At 37.6% G+C, this 22,420-nt stretch overlaps 1 protein-coding gene across 1 annotated transcript in view; it reads right to left on the reverse strand.

Moving 5' to 3' along the window:
- lamc3 (laminin, gamma 3) overlaps nucleotides 1-22,420 on the reverse strand; it is a 297,472-nt gene that overhangs the window by 132,612 nt on the left and 142,440 nt on the right. The window contains 1 exon segment of the mRNA XM_061907982.1: nucleotides 7,382-7,499. Coding sequence (XP_061763966.1) covers nucleotides 7,382-7,499 — 118 coding nt within the window.

Below are 22,420 nucleotides of genomic sequence, written 5' to 3' on the forward strand. Positions count from 1 at the left end.
CTGCGATGAGGTGGCGACTTGTCCAGGGTGTACAACGCCTTCCGCCCGACTGTAGCTGAGATAGGCACTAGCGCCCCCTACGACCCCAAAGGGAATAAACGGTAGAAAATGGAAGGATGGATGGATAAGTTGAAAAGGATTTGCAAATCATTATATTTTTTTTTTATTTACCTTTTACAAAATGTGCCAAATTCACCAGTTTTGGGTTGTGAAGTGAAGTGAATTATATTTATATAGCGCTTTTCTCTAGTGACTCAAAGCGCTTTACATAGTGAAACCCAATATCTAAGTTACATTTAAACCAGTGTGGGTGGCACCGGGAGCAGGTGGGTAAAGTGTCTTGCCCGAGGACACAACGACAGTGACTAGGATGGCGGAAGCGGGAATCGAACCTGCAACCATCAAGTTGCTGGCACGGCCGCTCTACCAACCGAACTATACCGTACAATGAAGAATTCCTACTTCGTATTCAATCCATGGTCAGACTCAAAAGGAATTAACAGTGATAAAAGATAAATTAATACAATTAAATATGAATATGGTTCTGGTGGGGTTGTTTTTTTTCTTCTTTTTTTTTTTTTTAAACATTTTCCCCTGCAGCGTTCGTCTTCTCTTGAGATTTCAGGTGGATCTGGTCGCCATGGCAACACAGGAGGGAGAACCAGGTTTTGGGCAGAGGTCATCCCGCAACACGCGCTAGCAGAAGCTAGCACGCACCAGCACAGCAGGAGGGGGGCGATGGCGAGGATGTTGAAACGTATTTGACATAACTTTGTGCTGCAGACGGGAATATGAAAATGAGATCCACTCGCTGTTGGCGCTTTGAGCGATGACGCACTTTGTTTATTCCTAATAGAAATAATAATAATAACAAATGTATTTTCTTCCTCTATGGCTAAAATATATATAATATATATATATTAGGGCTGCTAATCTTTGGGTGTTTCACATCCATCCATCCATCTTCTTTCGCTTATCCGAGGTCGGGTCGCGGGGGCAGCAGCCTAAGCAGGGAAGCCCAGACTTCCCTCTCCCCAGCCACTTCGTCTAGCTCTTCCCGGGGGATCCCGAGGCGTTCCCAGACCAGCCGTTAAACATAGTCTTCCCAACTTGCCTTGGGTCTTCCCCGTGGCCTCCTACCGGTTGGACGTGCCCTAAACACCTCCCTAGGGAGGCGTTCGGGTGGCATCCTGACCAGATGCCCGAATCACCTCATTTGGCTCCTCTCGATGTGGAGGAGCAGCGGCTTTACTTTGAGTTATTCCCGGATGACAGAGCTTCTCACCCTATCTCTAAGGGAGAACCCCGCCACACGTCGGAGGAAACTCATTTCGGCCGCTTGTATCCGTGATCTTATCCTTTCAGTCATGACCCAAAGCTCATGACCATAGGTGAGGGTGGGAACGTAGATCGAACCGGTAAATTGAGAGCTTTGCTTTCCGGCTCAGCTCCTTCTTCACCACAACGGATCAATACGTCCGCATTACTGAAGACGCGGCACCGATCCGCCTATCGATCTCATGATCCACTTTTCCCTCACTCGTGAACAAGAATCCAAGGTACTTGAACTCCTCCACTTGGGGCAGGGTCTCCACCCTTTTCCGGGCGAGAACCATGGACTCGGACTCGGATTGGTGGGAGGCCGTAACGAGAGTACATCCCAAACGTCTCTCCTCATTGAGCCAAATTGAACTCCGTCCACACAAAGTTCCACACATTTTTCATCTGATTCCCAACCCGGTCGCTTCAGACTCGGCTGCGAACCGATCCAGTGAGAGCTGAAGACCCCGGCCAGATGAAGCCAACAGGACCACATCATCTGCAAAAAGCAGAGACCCGATCCCGCGGCCACCAACCTGGAACCCCTCAACGCCTTGACTGCGCCAAGAAATTCTGTCCATAAAAGTTATGAACAGAATCGGTGACAAAGGACAGCCTTGGCGGAGCCAAATGCGGGCGTGGAAGGACACAAAAACCGGCCTTCGTGAGTTCAGTTCCAAACATCTGTGCTATAACATTTCAACCTTGCTAGTAAACATAAGAAACTGGATTCCCAACTTACGATTTACATAACTGAGATGTTCCTTTAACCTTCCTCTTGTGTTAGCTTTCTGTTACCATCTCTTATGTTAACGGGTCTGTTTTGACCCATGTCTTAAATCAGCTGTAAAATACACTAAAAACAATTATCTATCATCCAATTTGTTTCTCATCTCTTGGTTACCTCGTTAGGTTTCCTTATCCATGAAAATATTGGTTTTAATATTTTTTGTGTGGGCCATTGGGCCTTTTTTTTGTCAGTATACCCCTCGATTTCAATTGAAAAAATGGTAAAACGAACCTCAAGAGAATCGTATAAATAAAAAAAAGTATTTGTGTTACCTGACCATTACTGAGGGGTATTAGAACACATATATTGAATAAATTTGTTTTATTTATTTTTTCATTTTAATAATTTTAACATAGTAACAACTGAATTGACCTCAAATGTCTGGACATTTTAGTTTTTAAATGCATAAAAAAAACACATAAATGTTGTTTGTTTTTGTACTGGATAACAAGGTAAAATGAGGATCCACTAAAGCTCACATTATTGGGAGAGGAGCTGGCCGTCAGTGTGTTCAGTTTTGGCTCTACTTAGTGCTTTATAGTCTTATTTTTTATAACTGGGTCGAAACCGACCCTAACAACACCAATGTCATAATTTCAACCAGAGCATTTTATAATTTAGTGAAACAAAAAAAAAAGTTTTATTTTGTTGAAATAGAGGTTCCTGACAAAGTCAAAAAGCCTTGATGCATAAAAATAAATTTATGTGGTCTTTTATGCATTTAAAAACTAAATCGGGTTGGTGCCGACCCTAACACAAGACGAAGGTTAAGGCATACCTTTAAGTTCTCACCTTTTGTTGCAACTACCAACACTTTTAGAATGTGAAAAATTGCTAATTTCAAATGCAGTCAGCAGTCATTTTTTTCAAACTTTTTTTTAGTAAAACTACAACCCCCGGAGAAAATGATGGACTCACCTGACTTGAATGATGTTCATTTAGTTGTTTAATTGTGTTGGGGATAAAGCAATACAACAAAAAAATATGGAACAGAACAGTTCAAAAACAGTTCAAAGATGAGTACTTTTTGATACTTCTCTAAATAAAGGGGACCACAAAAAATTGCATTATTGGCCTTATTTTAACAACAAATTGTCAGGTTCAAACACTGATGACATCTATTAAACAAGACAGAAAGCAAGGAATTAAACAGAGACAGAATTAAATTTGCCTCAATTGAGGAGAGGCGTCTGGACTGTACTCTTTGTACAGTTCCAGTACGCTCTGACGAAAGATTGTACAAATCCTCTTTTATTTGGACTTTCCCTGATTACATGGCAACAGCTGTTTCTAAGGGAGGGGGGTTCGTAAACAGCCATCACCTATGGTTACAGAATAGTTCAAATAAGAGGTCGTAAAACAGTTAAAAGATGAATACTTTTTGATACTTCTCTGAATAAAGGTGACCACAAAAAATTGCATTATTGGCCTTATTTTAACAACAAATTGTCAGGTTCAAACACTGATGACATCTATTAAACAAGACAGAAAGCAAGGAATTAAACAGAGACAGAATTAAATTTGCCTCAATTGAGGAGAGGCGTCTGGACTGTACTCTTTGTACAGTTCCAGTACGCTCTGACGAAAGATTGTACAAATCCTCTTTTATTTGGACTTTCCCTGATTACATGGCAACAGCTGTTTCTAAGAGAGGGGGGTTCGTACACAGCCATCACCTATGGTTACAGAATATATCAAATAAGAGGTTGTAAAACAGTTCAAAGATTAATACTTTTTGATACTTCTCTAAGTAAAGGGGACCACAAAAAATGGCATTACCGGTCTTATTTTAACAACAAATTGTCAGTTTCGAACACTGATTACATCCGTTAAACAAGACAAGAAGCAAAGAATTAAACAGAGACAGAATTAAATTTGGCTCAATTGAGGAGAGACGTCTGGACTGCACTCTTTGTACAGTTCCAGCACGCTCTGAGGAAAGATTTTACGCCTAGAATTTTCCAGAGAAAATTAAATTTTCAAGGTAAAAACTGATTTTCAAGGCTAAAACTAATTTTCAGGGTAAAAACTGATTGTCAAGGTAAACATCGAGTTTCAAGGTAAACGTTGATTTTCAAGGTACAGCACATTACTAAAAGTACTTGTACGTACCAAAAAGGTGAGGACTTAAAGGGGTGCCTTGAGGAACGCCTCAGTTATGTAAGTCACAAGTTAAGACCCTAGAGTTTTATGTATGCTGACGCGGTCCAAGTTCCTCTTCCATAATTCTTCCCAGTTCGGGTTTTGTAATTATTCCGTACTCGTCAATGAGACAACACGAGCATCATCACTCCCTTGGAAGCTCACGGAGGAGCCGCTCACCTGCAACCGCTGGGGCCCAAAGAGTGGAAGCCATCTTGACAGGTGTCGCTGATTTTCAATGCAAAAAATAATTCTTAAGGCAAAAAGTGATTTTCAAGGCAAAAAGGGATTTTCAAGGTAAAAGTAAAATGTTCAAGGGAAAAAAGTGATATTCCAGGTAAAAACTGATTTTCAAGGCAAAAACACTTTTTCAGGATAAAAAAGGATTTTCAAAGTAAACATTTAGTTTCAAGGTAAAAGCAGATTTTAAAGGTAAAACCTGATTTTCAAGGTAAAACCTGATTTTCAAGGCAAAAGTTGATTTTCAAGGCAAAAACTGATATTCATAGTAAAAATTGATTGTCAAAGCAAAAACTGATTTACAAGACAAAAACTGATTTTTAAGGTAAAAACTGATTTTCAAGGTAAAAACCGATTTTCAAGGTAAAAACTGATTTTCAAGACAAAAAATTATTCTTAAGGTAATAACCGATTTTCAAAGTAAAAACTGATTTTCAAGGTAAAAACTGATTTTCAAGGTAAAAGTTAAATTTTCGAGGCAAAAAGTGATTTTCAAGGTAAAAACTGATTTTCCAAGTAAAAGTTAATTTTCAAAGCAAAAACTGATTTAAGGCAAAAACTGATTTTCTTGGTAAAAACTGATTTTCAAAGTAAAAACTGTTTTTCAAGGTGAAAACTGATTTTCAAGGCAAAAACTGATTTCAAAGCACAAACTGATTTTCAAAGCAAAAACTGATTTTCAAGACAAAAAATTATTCTTAAGGTAAAAACTGATTTTCAAGACAAAAACCGATTTTCAAGGTAAAAACTGTTTTTTTAAGGTAAAAGTTGATTTTCAAGGCAAAAGCTGATTTTCAAGATAAAAGCTGATTTTCAAGGCAAAAGCTGATTTTCAAGGTAAAAACTGATTTTCAAGGTAAAAACTGATTTTCAAGGTAAAAACTTATTTTCAAGGTAAAAACAAATTTTTTAAGGTAAAAACAAATTTTCAAGGCAAAAACTGATTTTCAAGGCAAACACTGATTTTCAAGGTAAAAACTGATTTTCAAGGCAAAAAAATAATTCTTAAGGTAGAAAACGATGTTCAAGGCAAAAACTGATTTTCAGGGTAAAAACTATTTTTCAAGGTAAACATTGAGGTTCAAGAGATAAACTGGTTTTCAAAGTAAAAGTTGATTTTCAAGGCAAAAACTGATATTCAAAGGAAAAGTTGATTGTCAAAGCAAAAACTGATTTTCAAGACAAAAACTGATTTTAAGGGTAAAAACTGATTTTAAGGGTAAAAACTGATTTTAAGGGTAAAAACTGATTTTCTAGGTCAAAGTTAAATTTTCCAGGCAAAAACTGATTTTCAAGGTAAAACTTGATATCCAAAGTAAAAGTTGATTTTCAAAGCAAAAACTGATTTTCGAGGCAAAAACTGATTTTCAAGGTAAAAACTGATTTTCAAAACAAAAACTAATTTTCAAGGTAAAAACTGATATTCAAAGTAAAATTTGATTTTCAAAGCAAAAACTGATTTTCAAGGTAAAAACTGATTTTCAAGACAAAAAACGATTTTCAAGGTAAAAACTGATTTTTTTCAAGGCAAAAGTTGATTTTCAAGGCTAAAACTGATTTTCAAGGTGAAAACTGATTTTCAAGGCAAAAAATAATTCTTAAGGTAGAAAATGATTGTCAAGGCAAAAAGTGATTTTCAAGGTAAAACCTGATATTCAAAGTAAAAGTTGATTTTCAAAGCAAAAACTGATTTTCAAGGTAAAAACTGATTTTCAAGACAAAAAACGATTTTCAAGGTAAAAACTGATTTTTTTAAGGCAAAAGTTGATTTTCAAGGCTAAAACTGATTTTCAAGGTGAAAACTGATTTTCAAGGAAAAAAATAATTCTTAAGGTAGAAAATGATTGTCAAGGCAAAAAGTGATTTTCAAGGTAAAACCTGATATTCAAAGTAAAAGTTGATTTTCAAAGCAAAAACTTATTTTCGAGGCAAAAACTGATTTTCAAGGTAAAAACTGATTTTCAAAACAAAAACAAATTTTCAAGGTAAAAACTGATATTCAAAGTAAAATTTGACTTTCAAAACAAAAACTGATTTTCAAGGTAAAAACTGATTTTCAAGACAAACAATAGTTAAGGTAAAAACTGATTTTCAAGACAAAAAAAACGATTTTCAAGGTAAAAACTGATTTTTTTAAGGCAAAAGTTGATTTTCAAGGCTAAAACTGATTTTCAAGGTAAAAACTGATTTTCAAGGCAAAAAATAATTCTTAAGGTAGAAGTCGATTTTCAAGGTAGAAATCGATTTTCAGGGTAAAAACTATTTTTCAAGGTAAACATTGAGGCTCAAGAGATAAACTGGTTTTCAAGGTAAAAGTTGATTTTCAAGGCAAAAACTGATATTCAAAGGAAAAGTTGATTGTCAAAGCAAAAACTGATTTTCAGGACAAAAACTGATTTTTAAGGTAAAAGTTAAATTTTCGTGGCAAAAACTGATTTTCAAGGTGAAAACTGATTTTCAAGGCAAAAAATATTTCTTAAGGTAGAAAATGATTTTCAAGGCAAAAAGTGATTTTCAAGGTAAATAAAATGTTCAAGGGAAAAAGTGATTTTCAAGGAAAAAACACATTTTCAGGGTAAAAACTATTTTTCAAGGTTAACATTGAGTTTCAAGATATACACTGATTTTCAAGGTAAAAGTTGATTTTCAAAGTAAAGCACATAAAGTACTTGTACGTACCAAAAAGGTGAGGACTTAAAGGGTTGCCTTGAGGAACGCCTCAGTTATGTAAGTCACAAGTTAAGACCCTAGAGTTTTATGTATGCTGACGTGGTCCAAGTTTCTCTTCCATAATTCTTCCCAGTTTGGGTTTTGCAATTATTCCGTACTTGTCAACGAGACAACACCAGCATCATCACTCCCTGGGAAGCTCATGGAGGAGCTGCTCACCTGCAGCCGCCAGGGCCCAAAGAGTGGAAGCCATCTTGACAGGTGTCGCACTTGTCTCCCGTTACGCCGCCGGCACAGACGCAGCGACCCTCGCCGTCACACTGGAGATTGGTCGAGCCTGAGGCGGAAGACGGGCGGGGGTTACAGTCGGACAGAGACGTAAAAGGACGGTGAAATGACAGCTCATAAGGCTGTGAGGGATCGATACTTTTTTAATAAATGGGAACAACACAACACCTGCTATTGGATTTGTGTTAGGGAAACAGCGGGCTGGGCGAGCGGGAAATGATCCGACACGCCGCCGCTCGGGTTAATGGAGAGAAAGGAGCGACAGGGGCATTGCGGCCCGGCGAAGAAGGCCAGCCGGATGGAGTCTGTTATCACATTTGATCGATTGGAAGGACTGCCGAAGCCCCCGTGCAATCACCTCACACCATTTAGGAGGGAGATTGGAAACGTAGTCTCTCTCTCTCTCTCTCTGTCTGTCTGTGCGGGGGTGTGTTCAGACGCATCTTTATTCCCATGATGCAGCAATTTGGAAAATAAGACCTCAAAACAAGACTAGAAGAGGCAATTCCTGGAGGAATTACACGTGAATGTGTGGTGGTATGGGCCGAAGCTTAAACTGCAAACAAAGTGGTTTTAGTACAAAAGTTTTATTTACCCAATATGAAAAAGTACAGAGTTGGATTGAATTGATATGCAGACAGACAACATCCTCCAGAGAATCCAGGATCAGGCAAAATCATGCAAATTATATCAAATATTGGTCTCCGGGCCTTTCATATGTTTCCCTCATGTGTCAAGGCCTTGTTGTTTTGCAACTGCTGGCTCCAAAACAACTGTGGATCCCTTAGTCTTAACAAACAGTCATAACATTTTTTAGAATGGTTAGAGCGACCACAAATTCAGCTTTCCTCTTCCTATGAACCTTTGGTTCTGAATTGGAAAAAAGAAAAGAGCAGACCTCTTAAAGCAGGGGTCAGGAACCTTTTTGGCTGAGAGAGCCATGAAAGCCAAATATTTCAAAATGTATTTCCGTGAGAGCCATATCATATTTTTCAACACTGAATACAACTAAATGCGTGCATTTTTAACTAAGACCAACATTTTTGGAGTATAATAAGTCTCTTATTCTTTTTAATAACATTGTTATTCTGAAGCTAACCAATAATAAATTAAAATGTCATGTCTGTTGGTGCATGTTTTTGTTTGGCCATGTGCTTTTGTCCTTTGGACTCTTTAAGTTCCTGTTTTTTTCCACTCCCTTGTCTGGTTTCCTTGGTTACTCATTTTGTCCACCTACAAACATACAAATCGGTTTGAATGGGGAAAATGTCTCTGAAAATAGGGAATTTTTGGAAATCCGGGAATTTTTCAAAATTGTTAAATTTTTAAACAGGCTGAAAATTTTGGAGTTGGAACAGTTTGAATTGGATGAACAATTTAGGAATTGTGGAACTTAATAAAAATGCCTCATTCTTTTCAATGGGAATTTCATGGATATTTTGGAATTTCGGGAAAAGCGGGACTTTTTGGGAAGATGTTAAAAAACTTGAATGTTCTGAATGAGTTGAAATGGTTGGTGTTGGAATTGTTGAAATCGGTCAAGAAATGTTGAATTAGTAACAGTTGGATTGAATTGATATGCAGACAGACAACATCCTCCAGAGAATCCAGGATCAGGCAAAATCATGCAAATTATATCAAATATTGGTCTCCTGGCCTCTCATATGTTTCCCTCATGTGTCAAGGCCTTGTTGTTTTGCAACTGCTGGCTCCAAAACAACTGTGGATCCCTTAGTCTTAACAAACAGTCATAACATTTTTTAGAATGGTTAGAGCGACCACAAATTCAACTTTCCTCTACCTATGAACCTTTGGTTCTGAATTGGAAAAAAGAAAAGAGCAGACCTCTTAAAGCAGGGGTCAGGAACCTTTTTGGCTGAGAGAGCCATGAAAGCCAAATATTTCAAAATGTATTTCCGTGAGAGCCATATCATATTTTTCAACACTGAATACAACTAAATGCGTGCATTTTTAGGTAAGACCAACATTTTTAGAGTATAATAAGTCTCTTATTCTTTTTAATAACATTGTTATTCTGAAGCTAACCAATAATAAAATAAAATTTCATGTCTGTTGATCATGTTTTTGTTTGGCCATGTGCATTTTGTCCTTTGGACTCTTTAAGTTCCTGTTTTTTTCCACTCCCTTGTCTGGTTTCCTTGGTTACTCATTTTGCCCACCTGTCTCTGGTGGACAAAATGCCCGCTCACCTGCATCCCGAGCCCTAATCAGAGGCAGTATTTAAGCTCGTCTTTGCCAGTCAGTCGCCCTGTGCTGACTTGTTTCATGCTTCATGCCATGCCAAGTAAGTTTTGTTTGATTTATGTTAATAGTCTGTTTATGCGTTACCTTTGTTCCTTAGCCCAAGTTGTGCCTCCGCTGTGAGCGATTTTTGTTTGTATATTTTTTTAGCTAAAATTAAATCATGTTTTTACCTAAATGCCATGTCCCGAGTAGTCCCTCTGCCTTCCTGGGAGAACGACCCCGCAGCAAGCTGCAAGGCCCCCCATCGTGACATAAAATACTTCTTACCATTAATGTGACTTCTTGAACAGGTGCGGTAGAAAACGGATGGATGGATTTAAATGCATGAGAATGTTTTATATTTTGAACATTATTTTTAGCACTGTGATTACCAGCAAAATTATTCATAATTATCGCGTTAAGCAATCTCAGCTAAGATTTATCTGAGAACCAGATCCAGTCATCAAAAGAGCCACAGGTTCCCTACCCCTGTCTTAAAGCTTGTTGACAGATTTTCTTTAAGGACTTCAACAGACACAAAATATGGTATAAAAGTCAGAAATTCCACTACAAATGCTCCAATGCTGGAGTTAAAGTGAAATGCTGACGGAAGGTAGTATAAACGGAAGAATACCGTATTTCCTTGAATTGCCGCCGAAGCGCTAATTAATTTAAAACCTCTTCTCACTCCGGCACTTACCAAAGGTCTGGGTAAATTTAGGCCTGCGCTTAAGAATTTGAGTGTGATGTAAGGATACCATCATGAGATGGCGGCCGCCCGGACGGGCTGCGCTCTCGAGGAGCTCCTGCTAAAGATGAAACATTTGGCAGAAATACCGGACAATTCCACAAACTTTATGGCTGGCTCACATCGTGGTCACTCCGTGATCACGTACGACCGCCAGACACTTCTGGATGTGGACGAATCGGGCCGTTTTGGACTGATAGACACTTGCGTGCTAGACTTGCTAACTAGCATGGGAATACATCGGCGGCTACATCCAGCGGCCTGTGAAGCAGGGGAGTCTAGTAGCAGCGGGGGCCGTCTACGGAGCAGACGCCAGCGGTGTGTTCGGAAACGCGGATGCCGAGCGGGGCTAAAAACAAAGCAGAAGGCTAATCCCTACAGAACACCACTTTCCTCCATCCTGAAGACGGATTTAGATGGAAAATGCGAGACTACTGGTCTGGGTAAGGAGTCAGTTAAATTAGAACAAGTTTTTTCTGCTTTGAGGGTTTCAGAGTTGGACATGTGTTTTACTGACGTGGCTAACTATGATGCGTGCAGTTTATCAAAGCAACAAACAAACAATCGGAAAATCCCCGTTACTGAGGTGGCTAACCATGATGCGTGCAGTTTATCAAAGCAACAATCAAACAATCGGAAAATTCCTGTCGTATCAATTCCTAGATATGGTCGTAACTATACTAAATGCACTGGGCATAATAAACACAACATTATTAATATTGATACTACGGATAATTTGATCAAAAACTCCCTAAAACAGCCCACTACCTATAATATAGGTTTTTTAAACATAAGATCATTGTCTCCTAAAACGTTGTTAGTTAATGATATCATCAGAGACAACAATCTTAACGTCATCGGTCTCAGTGAAACCTGGCTTAAACCAAACGACTTTTTTGCGCTAAATGAGGCATGTCCTCCTAACTTTACACATGCGCATATTGCCCGTCCGTTCAAAAGGGGTGGGGGGGGTCGCACTAATATACAACGAAAACTTTAACCTTAGTCCTAACATAAATAATAAATATAAATCGTTTGAGGTGCTTACTATGAGGTCTGTCACACCGCTGCCTCTACACCTGGCTGTTATCTACCGCCCCCCAGGGCCCTATTCGGACTTTATTAATGAATTCTCAGAGTTCGTTGCTGATCTAGTGACACACGCCGATAATATAATCATAATGGGGGACTTTAATATCCATATGAATACCCCATCGGACCCACCGTGCGTAGCGCTCCAGACTGTAATTGATAGCTGTGGTCTCACACAAATAATAAATGAACCCACGCATCGCAACGGTAATACGATAGACCTAGTGCTTTTCAGGGGCATCACCGTTTCCAAAGTTACGATACTCCCGTATACTAAAGTATTGTCCGATCATTACCTTATAAAATTCGAGGTTCAGACGCATGTTCGTCAAACTAATAATAATAATACCTGCTATAGCAGCCGCAACATTAATACAGCCACAACGACAACTCTTGCTGACCTACTGCCCTCAGTAATGGCACCATTCCCAAAGTATGTGGGCTCTATTGATAACCTCACTAACAACTTTAACGACGCCCTGCGCGAAACCATTGATAACATAGCACCGCTAAAGTTAAAAAAGGCTCCAAAAAAGCGCACCCCGTGGTTTACAGAAGAAACTAGAGCTCAGAAATTATTATGTAGAAAGCTGGAACGCAAATGGCGCACGACTAAACTTGAGGTGCACCATCAAGCATGGAGTGATGGTTTAATAACTTATAAACGCATGCTTACCTTAGCTAAAGCTAAATATTACTCAAATCTCATCCACCGTAATAAAAACGATCCTAAATTTTTGTTTAGTACGGTAGCATCGCTAACCCAACAAGGGATTCCTTCCAGTAGCTCAACCCACTCAGCTGATGACTTTATGCAATTCTTTAGTAAGAAAATTGAAGTCATTAGAAAGGAGATTAAAGACAATGCGTCCCAGCTACAACGGGGTTCTATTAACACTGACACGATTGTATATACGGCGGATACTGCCCTCCAAAATAGTTTCTCTCGTTTTGAGGAAATAACATTAGAGGAATTGTTACAACGTGTAAATGGAATAAAACAGACAACATGTTTACTTGACCCTCTTCCTGGGAAACTGATCAAGGAGCTCTTTGAATTATTAGGTCCATCAGTGCTAAATATTATAAACTTATCACTTTCCTCGGGCACTGTTCCCCTAGCATTCAAAAAAGCGGTTATTCATCCTCTTCTTAAAAGACCTAACCTCGATCCTGACCTCATGGTAAATTACCGACCGGTGTCTCACCTTCCCTTTATTTCAAAAATCCTTGAAAAAATTGTTGCGGAGCAGTTAAATGAACACTTAGCGTCTAACAATCTATGTGAAACCTTTCAATCCGGTTTCAGGGCAAATCACTCGGCTGAGACAGCCCTCGCAAAATTGACTAATGATCTATTGCTAACGATGGATTCTGATGCGTCATCTATGTTGCTGCTCCTCGATCTTAGCGCTGCTTTCGATACCGTCGATCATAATATTTTATTAGAACGTATCAAAACACGAATTGGTATGTCAGACTTAGCCCTGTCTTGGTTTAACTCTTATCTTACTGATAGGATGCAGTGTGTCTCCCATAACAATGTGACCTCGGACTACGTTAAGGTAACGTGTGGAGTTCCCCAGGGTTCGGTCCTTGGCCCTGCACTCTTCAGCATCTACATGCTGCCGCTAGGTGACATCATACGCAAATACGGTATTAGCTTTCACTGTTATGCTGATGACACCCAACTCTACATGCCCCTAAAGCTGACCAACACGCCGGATTGTAGTCAGCTGGAGGCGTGTCTTAATGAAATTAAACAATGGATGTCCGCTAACTTTTTGCAACTCAACGCCAAAAAAACGGAAATGCTGATTATCGGTCCTGCTAGACACCGAACTCTATTTAATAATACAACTCTAACATTTGACAACCAAACAATTAAACAAGGCGACACGGTAAAGAACCTGGGTATTATCTTCGACCCAACTCTCTCCTTTGAGGCACACATTAAAAGCGTTACTAAAACGGCCTTCTTTCATCTCCGTAACATCGCTAAAATTCGCTCCATTCTGTCCACTAAAGACGCTGAGATCATTATCCATGCGTTTGTTACGTCTCGCCTCGACTACTGTAACGTATTATTTTCGGGTCTCCCCATGTCTAGCATTAAAAGATTACAGTTGGTACAAAATGCGGCTGCTAGACTTTTGACAAGAACAAGAAAGTTTGATCACATTACACCTGTACTGGCTCACCTGCACTGGCTTCCTGTGCACTTAAGATGTGACTTTAAGGTTTTACTACTTACGTATAAAATACTACACGGTCTAGCTCCATCTTATCTTGCCGATTGTATTGTACCATATGTCCCGGCAAGAAATCTGCGTTCAAAGGACTCCGGCTTATTAGTGATTCCCAAAGCCCAAAAAAAGTCTGCGGGCTATAGAGCATTTTCCGTTCGGGCTCCAGTACTCTGGAATGCCCTCCCGGTAACAGTTCGCGATGCCACCTCAGTAGAAGCATTTAAGTCTCACCTTAAAACTCATTTGTATACTCTAGCCTTTAAATAGACTCCCTTTTTAGACCAGTTGATCTGCCGTTTCTTTTCTTTTTCTTCTATGTCCCACTCTCCCGTGTGGAGGGGGTCCGGTCCGATCCGGTGGCCATGTACTGCTCGCCTGTGTATCGGCTGGGGACATCTCTGCGCTGCTGGTCCGCCTACGCTTGGGATGGTTTCCTGCTGGCTCCGCTGTGAACGGGACTCTCGCTGCTGTGTCTTGGATCCTCTTTGGACTGGACTCTCGCGACTGTGTTGTATCCATTGTGGATTGAACTTTCACAGTATCATGTTAGACCCGCTCGACATCCATTGCTTTCCTCCTCTCTAAGGTTCTCATAGTCATCATTGTCACCGACGTCCCACTGGGTCATTATTGTCACCGATGTCCCACTGGGTGTGAGTTTTCCTTGCCCTTATGTGGGCCTACCGAGGATGTCGTGGTGGTTTGTGCAGCCCTTTGAGACACTAGTGATTTAGGGCTATATAAGTAAACATTGATTGATTGAATGATTGATGAAAAGCACATTTAATTAAAAAAACTTTATTATGGTCTTACCTTTACTTATAAATGAATAATAATAAATAATAATAATACATTTTATTTGGTATAGCTCTTTGAAGTCCATGCACAGCTCCTTCTGATCAAAGTCATCGATAATTTGTTTACAGAAGTCTTCCTTATCTTTCTTCAGTTTTAAAAGTCTCTCTGTCTCGATGGAGATCTTCCTTTATTACCTCCTGCTTCGATGGGAAGTCCTGTTTAGAAAACGGTTTTATTTTAGATATGTAATCCTCCATGTTAAAAGTGCAAGCGAGAGGAAAAAATAAACGATCGCTGCTCACTCTTGCTGCTTGTTGCCGAGTAGTCGCAAGAAGGATCACTAACGCCCTCTACCACCAGGAGGCGAGAGTCATTTAATGACTCATGTTTGACACACGCAGCTATGATATATTAATAAAACATAGCTGCTTACTGTTCTTTTTAGCATATTCAATAGCTTGGACCTTAAATCCTACTGAATAGCTCTTAATCTTCTTCCCTTTATGCGATTTCAAACGATTGAAATCAGCCTCCTCCATTTTGAAAATGATCGTGACGTGACGAGTTTGACCCTGTGGAAATTCTAAGCATATGCTAATTATTTGGCGAAATTCTAGACATGCGCTAATAAAAATAATATTTTGCGAAACGAGTTTGACCCGGCGTTAATCCTTAGCCGGCTGTAATGCTAAGCATGCGCTAATTATTTTGTGAAACGAGTTTGACCCGGCAGTTATTCTAGGCAGGCGCATACTATATACCCGGCGGCAATTCAAGGAAATACGGTAGTTTGAATGTTGGAATGGTTTAAATGTTGAAATAGTTTGAATTTCTAGAAAAAAAACGTGGTTTGGAACTTGGGAAATTGTTATTTAGAATGTCTAGGATGAGTGGAATGTGTTATTGTTGGACTGGTTTGAAAAGGTTGAAAAATGTGGGAATTGTGCGACTTGGAAAAATGTCTCATTCATTTCAATGGGAACTTCCTGGAAATTTGGGAATTTTGGGAAAACTGGATTTAGACAGGAAAATATGATTAGGAGCATAAATGTCATGAATGAGCTGAATTGGTTAGTGTTGGAATTGTTGAAAACAGTCAACAAATTTTGAATTAGTAACAGTTTTTAAATTGAAAACTTCCTGGAATTTCCGGAAACCCAGGAATTCATTTAGTCCCTTGTTTTAGATTTGAGTGTTCTGATGATAGAACATTTGAAATGGGTTGAAAAAGTTGAAAGGAGTAGTCGAACTTTAGACGGGTGGAAATAGGTTACCAAAAAACGGGAATTCTTGGAAATTTGTTGAATGTGGAAAAATGGTAGTTTGAATCTCCAGGATGAGTTCAATGTGTTGAAGTTGGAATGGTTTGAATGGGTTGAAAAATCTGGGAATTGTGCAACTTGGAAAAATGTCTCATTCATTTCAATGGGAACTTCCTGGAAATTTGCGAACAACTGGATTTTAGAAAAAAATGATTAGGAGCATAAATGTCCTGAATGAGCTGAATTGGTTGGAGTTGGAATTGTTGACATTGGTCAAGAAATGTTGAATTAGTAACAGTTTTTAATTAAAAAATTCCTGGAATTTCAGGAATCCCGGGAATTCATCTAGTTCCTTGTTCTAGATTTGAGTGTTTTGACGATGGAATGGTTGAAATGGGTTGAAAAATGTGAAAGGAGTAGTCAAAATTAAGACGATGGAAATAGGTTACCAAAAAACGGGAATTCCTGGAAATTTGTTGAATGTGAAAACATGGTAGTTTGAATGTCCGGGATGAGTGGAATGTGTTATTGTTGGAATGGTTTGAAAAGGTTTAAAAATTGGGGAATTGTGCAACCAGGAAAAATGTCCCATTCATTTCAATGGAAACTTCCTGGAAATTTAAGAATTTTGGGAAAAGCGGGCTTTCAGAAAAAATGATTAGGAGCATGAATGTCCTGAATGAGTTGAATTGGTTGGTGTTGGAATTGTTAAAATCGGTCAAGAAATGTTGAATTATTAACAGTTTTTAATTGAAAAATTCCTGGAATTTTGGGAAAACCGGCAATTCATATAGTTCCTACTTCTAGTTTGAGTGTTTTGATGGTGGGAATTCCTGGAATTATTTTTTTACTTGAAAAAATTATAGTTTGAATTTCCAGGATGGGTGGAATATGTTGAAGGTGGAATGGTTTGAATTGGTTGAAAATGTGGAAATGGTGGAAGTTTGAAAAATGGCCAATAATTTTGAATTGGAAAATATAAAAAACTAAAAAACGATTCACGGGAAATCCGGGAATCTTTTTTAGAATATTTTGAAGTTAGACAAGTTTAAATCAGATGAAATGTGGGAATTGGGGAACTGTGAAATATGTCCCAATGCTTTCAATGGTAATTTTACAAAAAAATGGGGATTTAGGGAAAAGTGGGAATTTTTGTGAAAAACGGTACAAAACGTGAATGGTTTGAATGAGTTGAAATGGTTGGTGGTAGAATTTTTCAAATCAGTGGAGGAATATTGAAGTAGTAACATTTTTTAATTGAGAAATGGTATTAGGAAATTCCTGGAATTTTGGGAAAACTGGGAAATGTTCTAGTTCAAAAAACACTGTTTTAATCTTGACTAATAGGAATGTTTGGACAGTGGAACAGTTGAAATAGGTTGAAAAATGTGGAAGGAGTAGTCGCCAGAAAAAGGTTGGAAAAAAAGTTTGGAAAAAAAGGGAGTTTTGGGAATTCCTGGAATTTTTTTTAACCAGGAAAAAAATATATAGTTTAAATTTCCAGGATGATTGGAATATGTTTAAGGTGGAATATTTTGAATCGGTTGAAAAATGTTGGAATTGTGGAAGTTGGAACAGTTTGAATTGGATGAACAATTTAGGAATTGTGGGACTTAGAAAAATGCCTCATTCTTTTCAATGGGAATTTCATGGATATTTTGGAATTTCGGGAAAAGCGGGACTTTTTTTGGGAAGATGTTAAAAACTTGAATGTTCTGAATGATTTGAAATGGTTGGTGTTGGAATTGTTGAAATCGGTCAAGAAATGTTGAATTAGTAACAGTTTTTATTGAAAAATTCCTGGAATTTCAGGAAACCCGGGAATTCATCTAGTTCCTTGTTCTAGATTTGAGTGTTTTGACGATGGAACGGTTGAAATGGGTTGAAAAATGTGAAAGGAGTAGTCAAACTTAAGACGGGTGGAAATAGGTTAGCAAAAACGAGAATTCCTGGAAATTTGTTGAATGTGGAAAAATGGTAGTTTGCGTGTCCAGGATGAGTTGAATGTTTTGAAGTTGGAAAGGTTTGAATGGGTTGAAAAATCTGGGAATTGTGCAACTTGGAAAAACGTCCCATTCATTTCAATGGGAAATTCCTGGAAATTTTGAGAATTTTGGGAAAAGCGGATTTTTAAAACAAATGATTGGAAGCATGGGTGTCCTGAATTAGCTGAATTGGTTGGTGTTGGAATTGTTGAAATCGATCAAGAAACGTTGAATTTGTAACAGTTTTTAATTAAAAAATCCCTGGAATTTCAGGAAATCCGGGAATTCATCTCTGTTTCTTGTTCTAGTTTTGAGTGTTTTGATGATGGAACGGTTGAAATGGGTGGAAAAATGTGAAAGGAGTAGTCTAACATAAGAAGGGTGGAAATACTTTACCGAGAACAGGGGAATTCCTGGAAATTTGTTAAATGTGGAAAAATGGTAGTTTGCCTGTCCAGGATGAGTTCATTGTGTTGAAGTTGGAATGTTTTGAAAAGGTTGAAAAATGTGGGTATTGTGCAACTTGGAAAAATGTCTCATTCATTTCAATGGGAACTTCCTGGAAATTTGGGAATTTTGGGAAAAACTGGATTTTAGAAAAAAATGATTAGGAGCATAAATGTCCTGAATAAGCTGAATTGGTTGGTGTTGGAATTGTTGAAATGGGTCAAGAAATGTTGAATTAGTCACAGTTTTTAATTGAAAAATTCCTGGAATTTCAGGAAACCCGGGAATTCATCTAGTTCCTTGTTCTAGATTTGAGTTTTTTGATGATGGAATGGTTGAAATGGGTTGAAAAATGTGAAAGGAGTAGTCAAACTTAAGACGGTGGAAATAGGTTACCAAAAAACGGGAATTAATGGAAATTTGTTGAATGTGAAAACATGGTAGTTTTTATGTCCGGGATGAGTTGAATGTGTTATTGTTGGAATGGTTTGAAAAGGTTAAAAAATTGGGGAATTGTGCAACTTGGAAAAATGTCCCATTCATTTCAATGGAAACTTCCTGGAAATTTAAGAATTTTGAGAATGTCCTGAATGAGTTGAATTGGTTGGTGTTGGAATTGTTAAAATCGGTCAAGAAATGTTGAATTAGTAACAGTTTTTAATTGAAAAATTCCTGGAATTTCAGGAAAACCGGCAATTCATATAGTTCCTAGTTCTAGTTTGAGTGTTTTGATAGTGGGAATTCCTGGAATTATTTTTTTACTTGAAAAAATTATTGTTTGAATTTCCAGGATGGGTGGAATATGTTGAAGGTGGAATGGTTTGAATTGGTTGAAAATGTGGAAATGGTGGAAGTTTGAAAAATGGCCAATAATTTTGAATTGGAAAATATAAAAAATGAAAAAGGATTCACGGGAATTTTTTTTTAGAATATTTTGAAGTTGGAACAGTTTAAATCAGATGAAACGTGGGAATTGTGGAACTTTGAAATATGGCCCACTGCTTTCAATGGGAATTTTACAAAAAATGGGAATTTAGGGAAAAGTGGGAATTTTTGTGAAAAACTGTACAAAACGTGAATGGTCTGAATGAGTTGAAATGGTTGGTGGTAGAATATTTCAAATCGGTGGAGGATTATTGAAGTAGTAACATTTTATAATTGACAAATGGTATTAAGGAATTCCTGGAATTTTGGGAAATATTCTAGTTCAAAAAACAATGTTTTAATCTTGAGTAATAGGAATGTTTGGACAGTGGAACAGTTGAAATAGGTTGAAAAATGTGGAAGGGGTAGTCGCCAGAAAAAAGGTTGAAAAAAAAAGTCTGGAAAAAAAGGGAATTTTGAGAATTCCTGGAAAAAAAAATTAACCAGGAAAAATACATAGTTTAAATTTCCAGGATGAGTGAATTATGTTGAAGGTGGAAATTTTGGAATCGGTTGAAAAATGTTGGAATTGTGGAAGTTTAAAAAACGTACAAATTGTTTTGAATGGGGAAAATGTCTGAAAATAGGGAATTGTTGGAAATCCCGGAATTTTTAGAAATTGTTTAATTTTTAAACAGGCTGGATATTTTGGAAATGGAAGAGTTTGAATTGGATGAACAATTTAGGAATTGTGGAACTTGGAAAAATGCCCCATTCTTTTCAATGGGAATTTCATGGAAATTGTGGAATTTCGGGAAAAGCGGGACTTTTTGGGAAGATGCTAAAAAACTTGAATGTTCTGAATGAGTTGAAATGGTTGGTGTTGGAATTGTTAAAATCGGTCAAGAAATGTTGAATTAGTACCAGTTTTTATTGAAAAATTCCTGGAATTTCAGGAGACCCGGGAATTCATCTAGTTCCTTGTTCTAGATTTGAGTGTTTCGACGATGGAATGGTTGAAATGGGTTGAAAAATGTGAAAAGAGTAGTCAAACTTAAGACGGTGGAAATAGGTTACCAAAAAACGGGAATTCCTGGAAATTTGTTCAATGTGGAAAAATGGTAGTTCGCATGTCCAGGATGAGTTGAGTGTGTTGAAGTTGGCAAGGTTTGAATGTGTTGAAAAATCTGAGAATTGTGCAACTTGGAAAAATGTCCCATCCATTCAATAGGAAATTCCTGGAAATTTTGCGAATTTTGGGAAAAGCGGAATTTTAAAACATATGATTGGAAGCATGGATGTCCTGAATGAGCTGAATTGGTTGGTGTTGGAATTGTTGAAATCGGTCAAGAAACGTTGAATTAGTAACCGTTTTTAATTGAAAAATTCCTCGAATTTTGGGAAAACTGAATCCATCTAGTTCTAAGTGTTTTGACGATGGAATGGTTGAAATGGGTTGAAAAATGTGAAAGGAGTAGTCGAACTTAAGATGGGTGGAAATAGGTTACCAAAAGATGGGAATTCCTGGAAATTTGTTGAATGTGGAAAAATGGTAGTTTGAATCTCCAGGATGAGTTGAATGTGTAGAAGTTGGAATGTTTTGAATAGGTTGAAAAATCTGGGAATTGTGCAACTTGGAAAAATGTCTCATTCATTTCAGTGGGAAATTCCTTGAAATTTGGGAATTTTGGTCAAAAACTGGATTTAGAAAAAAAAAATGATTAGGAGCATGAATGTCCTGAATGAGCTGAATTGGTTAGTATTGGAATTGTTGAAATGGGTCAAAAAATTTTGAATTATTAACAGTTTTTCAATTGAAAAATTCCTGGAATTTCAGGAAAACCCGGGAATTCATCTAGTACCTTGTTGTAAATTTGAGTGTTTTGACGATGGAATGGTTGAAATGGGTTGAAAAATGTTAAAGGAGTGGTCAAACATAAGAAAGGTGGAAATAGGTTACCAAAAAACGTGAATTCCTGGAATTTTTTTTTATGTGAAAACATAGTAGTTTGGATGTCCGGGACGAGTTGAATGTGTTAATGTTGGAACGGTTTGAAAAGGTTAAAAAATGAGGGAAATGTGCAACTTGGAAAAATGTCCGATTCATTTCAATGGAAACTTCCTGGAAATTTGGGAATTTTGGGAAAAACTGGATTTAGAATTTTTTTTTTTTTAGGAGCATGAATGTCCTGAATGGAATGAGCTCAATTGGTTAGTGTTGGAATTGTTGAAATCCGTCAAAAAATGTTGAATTAGTAATTTTTAAATTGAAAAATTCCTGGAATTTCAGGAAACCCGGGAATTAATCTAGTTCCTAGTTGTAGATGTGATGTTTTGACGATGGAACATTTGAAATGGGTTGAAAAATGTGAAAGGAATAATCTAACATAAGAAGTGTGGAAATAGTTTACCGAAAACAGGGGAATTCCTGGAAATTTGTTAAATGTGGAAAAATGGTAAGTTGCATGTCCAGGATGATTTGGATGTGTTGAAAGTGAAATGGTTTGAATGGATTGAAAAATGTGGAAATTGTGCAACTTGGAAAAATGTCTCATTCATTTCAATGGGAACTTCCTGGAAATTTGGGAATTTTGGGAAAAGCGGGTTTTTAGAAAAAATGATTAGGAGCATGAATGTCCTGAATGAGCTGAACTGGTTGGTGTTGGAATTGTTGAAATGGGTCAAGAAATGATGAATTAGTAACAGTTTTTAATTGAAAAATTCCTGGAATTTCGGGAAAACCAGCAGTTCATATACTTCCTAGTTCTAGTTTGAGTGTTTTGACGGTGGGAATACTTGGAATTATTTTTTTACTTGAAAAAAATATAGTTTGAATTGAGGTGGAATGGTTTGATTTGGTTGAAAACGTGCAAATGGTGGAAGTTTGAAAAATGGCCAATAATTTTGAATTGGAAAATATAAAAAATGAAAAATGATTCACGGGATTTTTTTTTTTTGAATATTTTGAAGTTGGAACAGTTTAAATCAGATGAAACGTGGGAACTCTGGAACTTTGAAATATGGCCCACTGTTTTCAATGGGAATTTTACAAAAAATGGGACTTTAGGGAAAAGTGGGAATTTTTGTGAAAAACGGTACAAAACGTGAATGGTCTGAATGAGTTGAAATGGTTGGTGGTAGAATTTTTCAAATCGGCGGAGGATTATTGAAGTAGTAAAATTTTATAATTGACAATGGTATTAAGGAATTCCTGGAATTTTGGGAAAACTGGAAAATATTCTAGTTCCAAAAACACTGTTTTAATCTTGACTAATAGGAAT

The sequence above is a fragment of the Nerophis ophidion genome, linkage group LG08 (assembly GCF_033978795.1).
Source record: "Nerophis ophidion isolate RoL-2023_Sa linkage group LG08, RoL_Noph_v1.0, whole genome shotgun sequence".
NCBI lineage: Eukaryota > Metazoa > Chordata > Actinopteri > Syngnathiformes > Syngnathidae > Nerophis > Nerophis ophidion.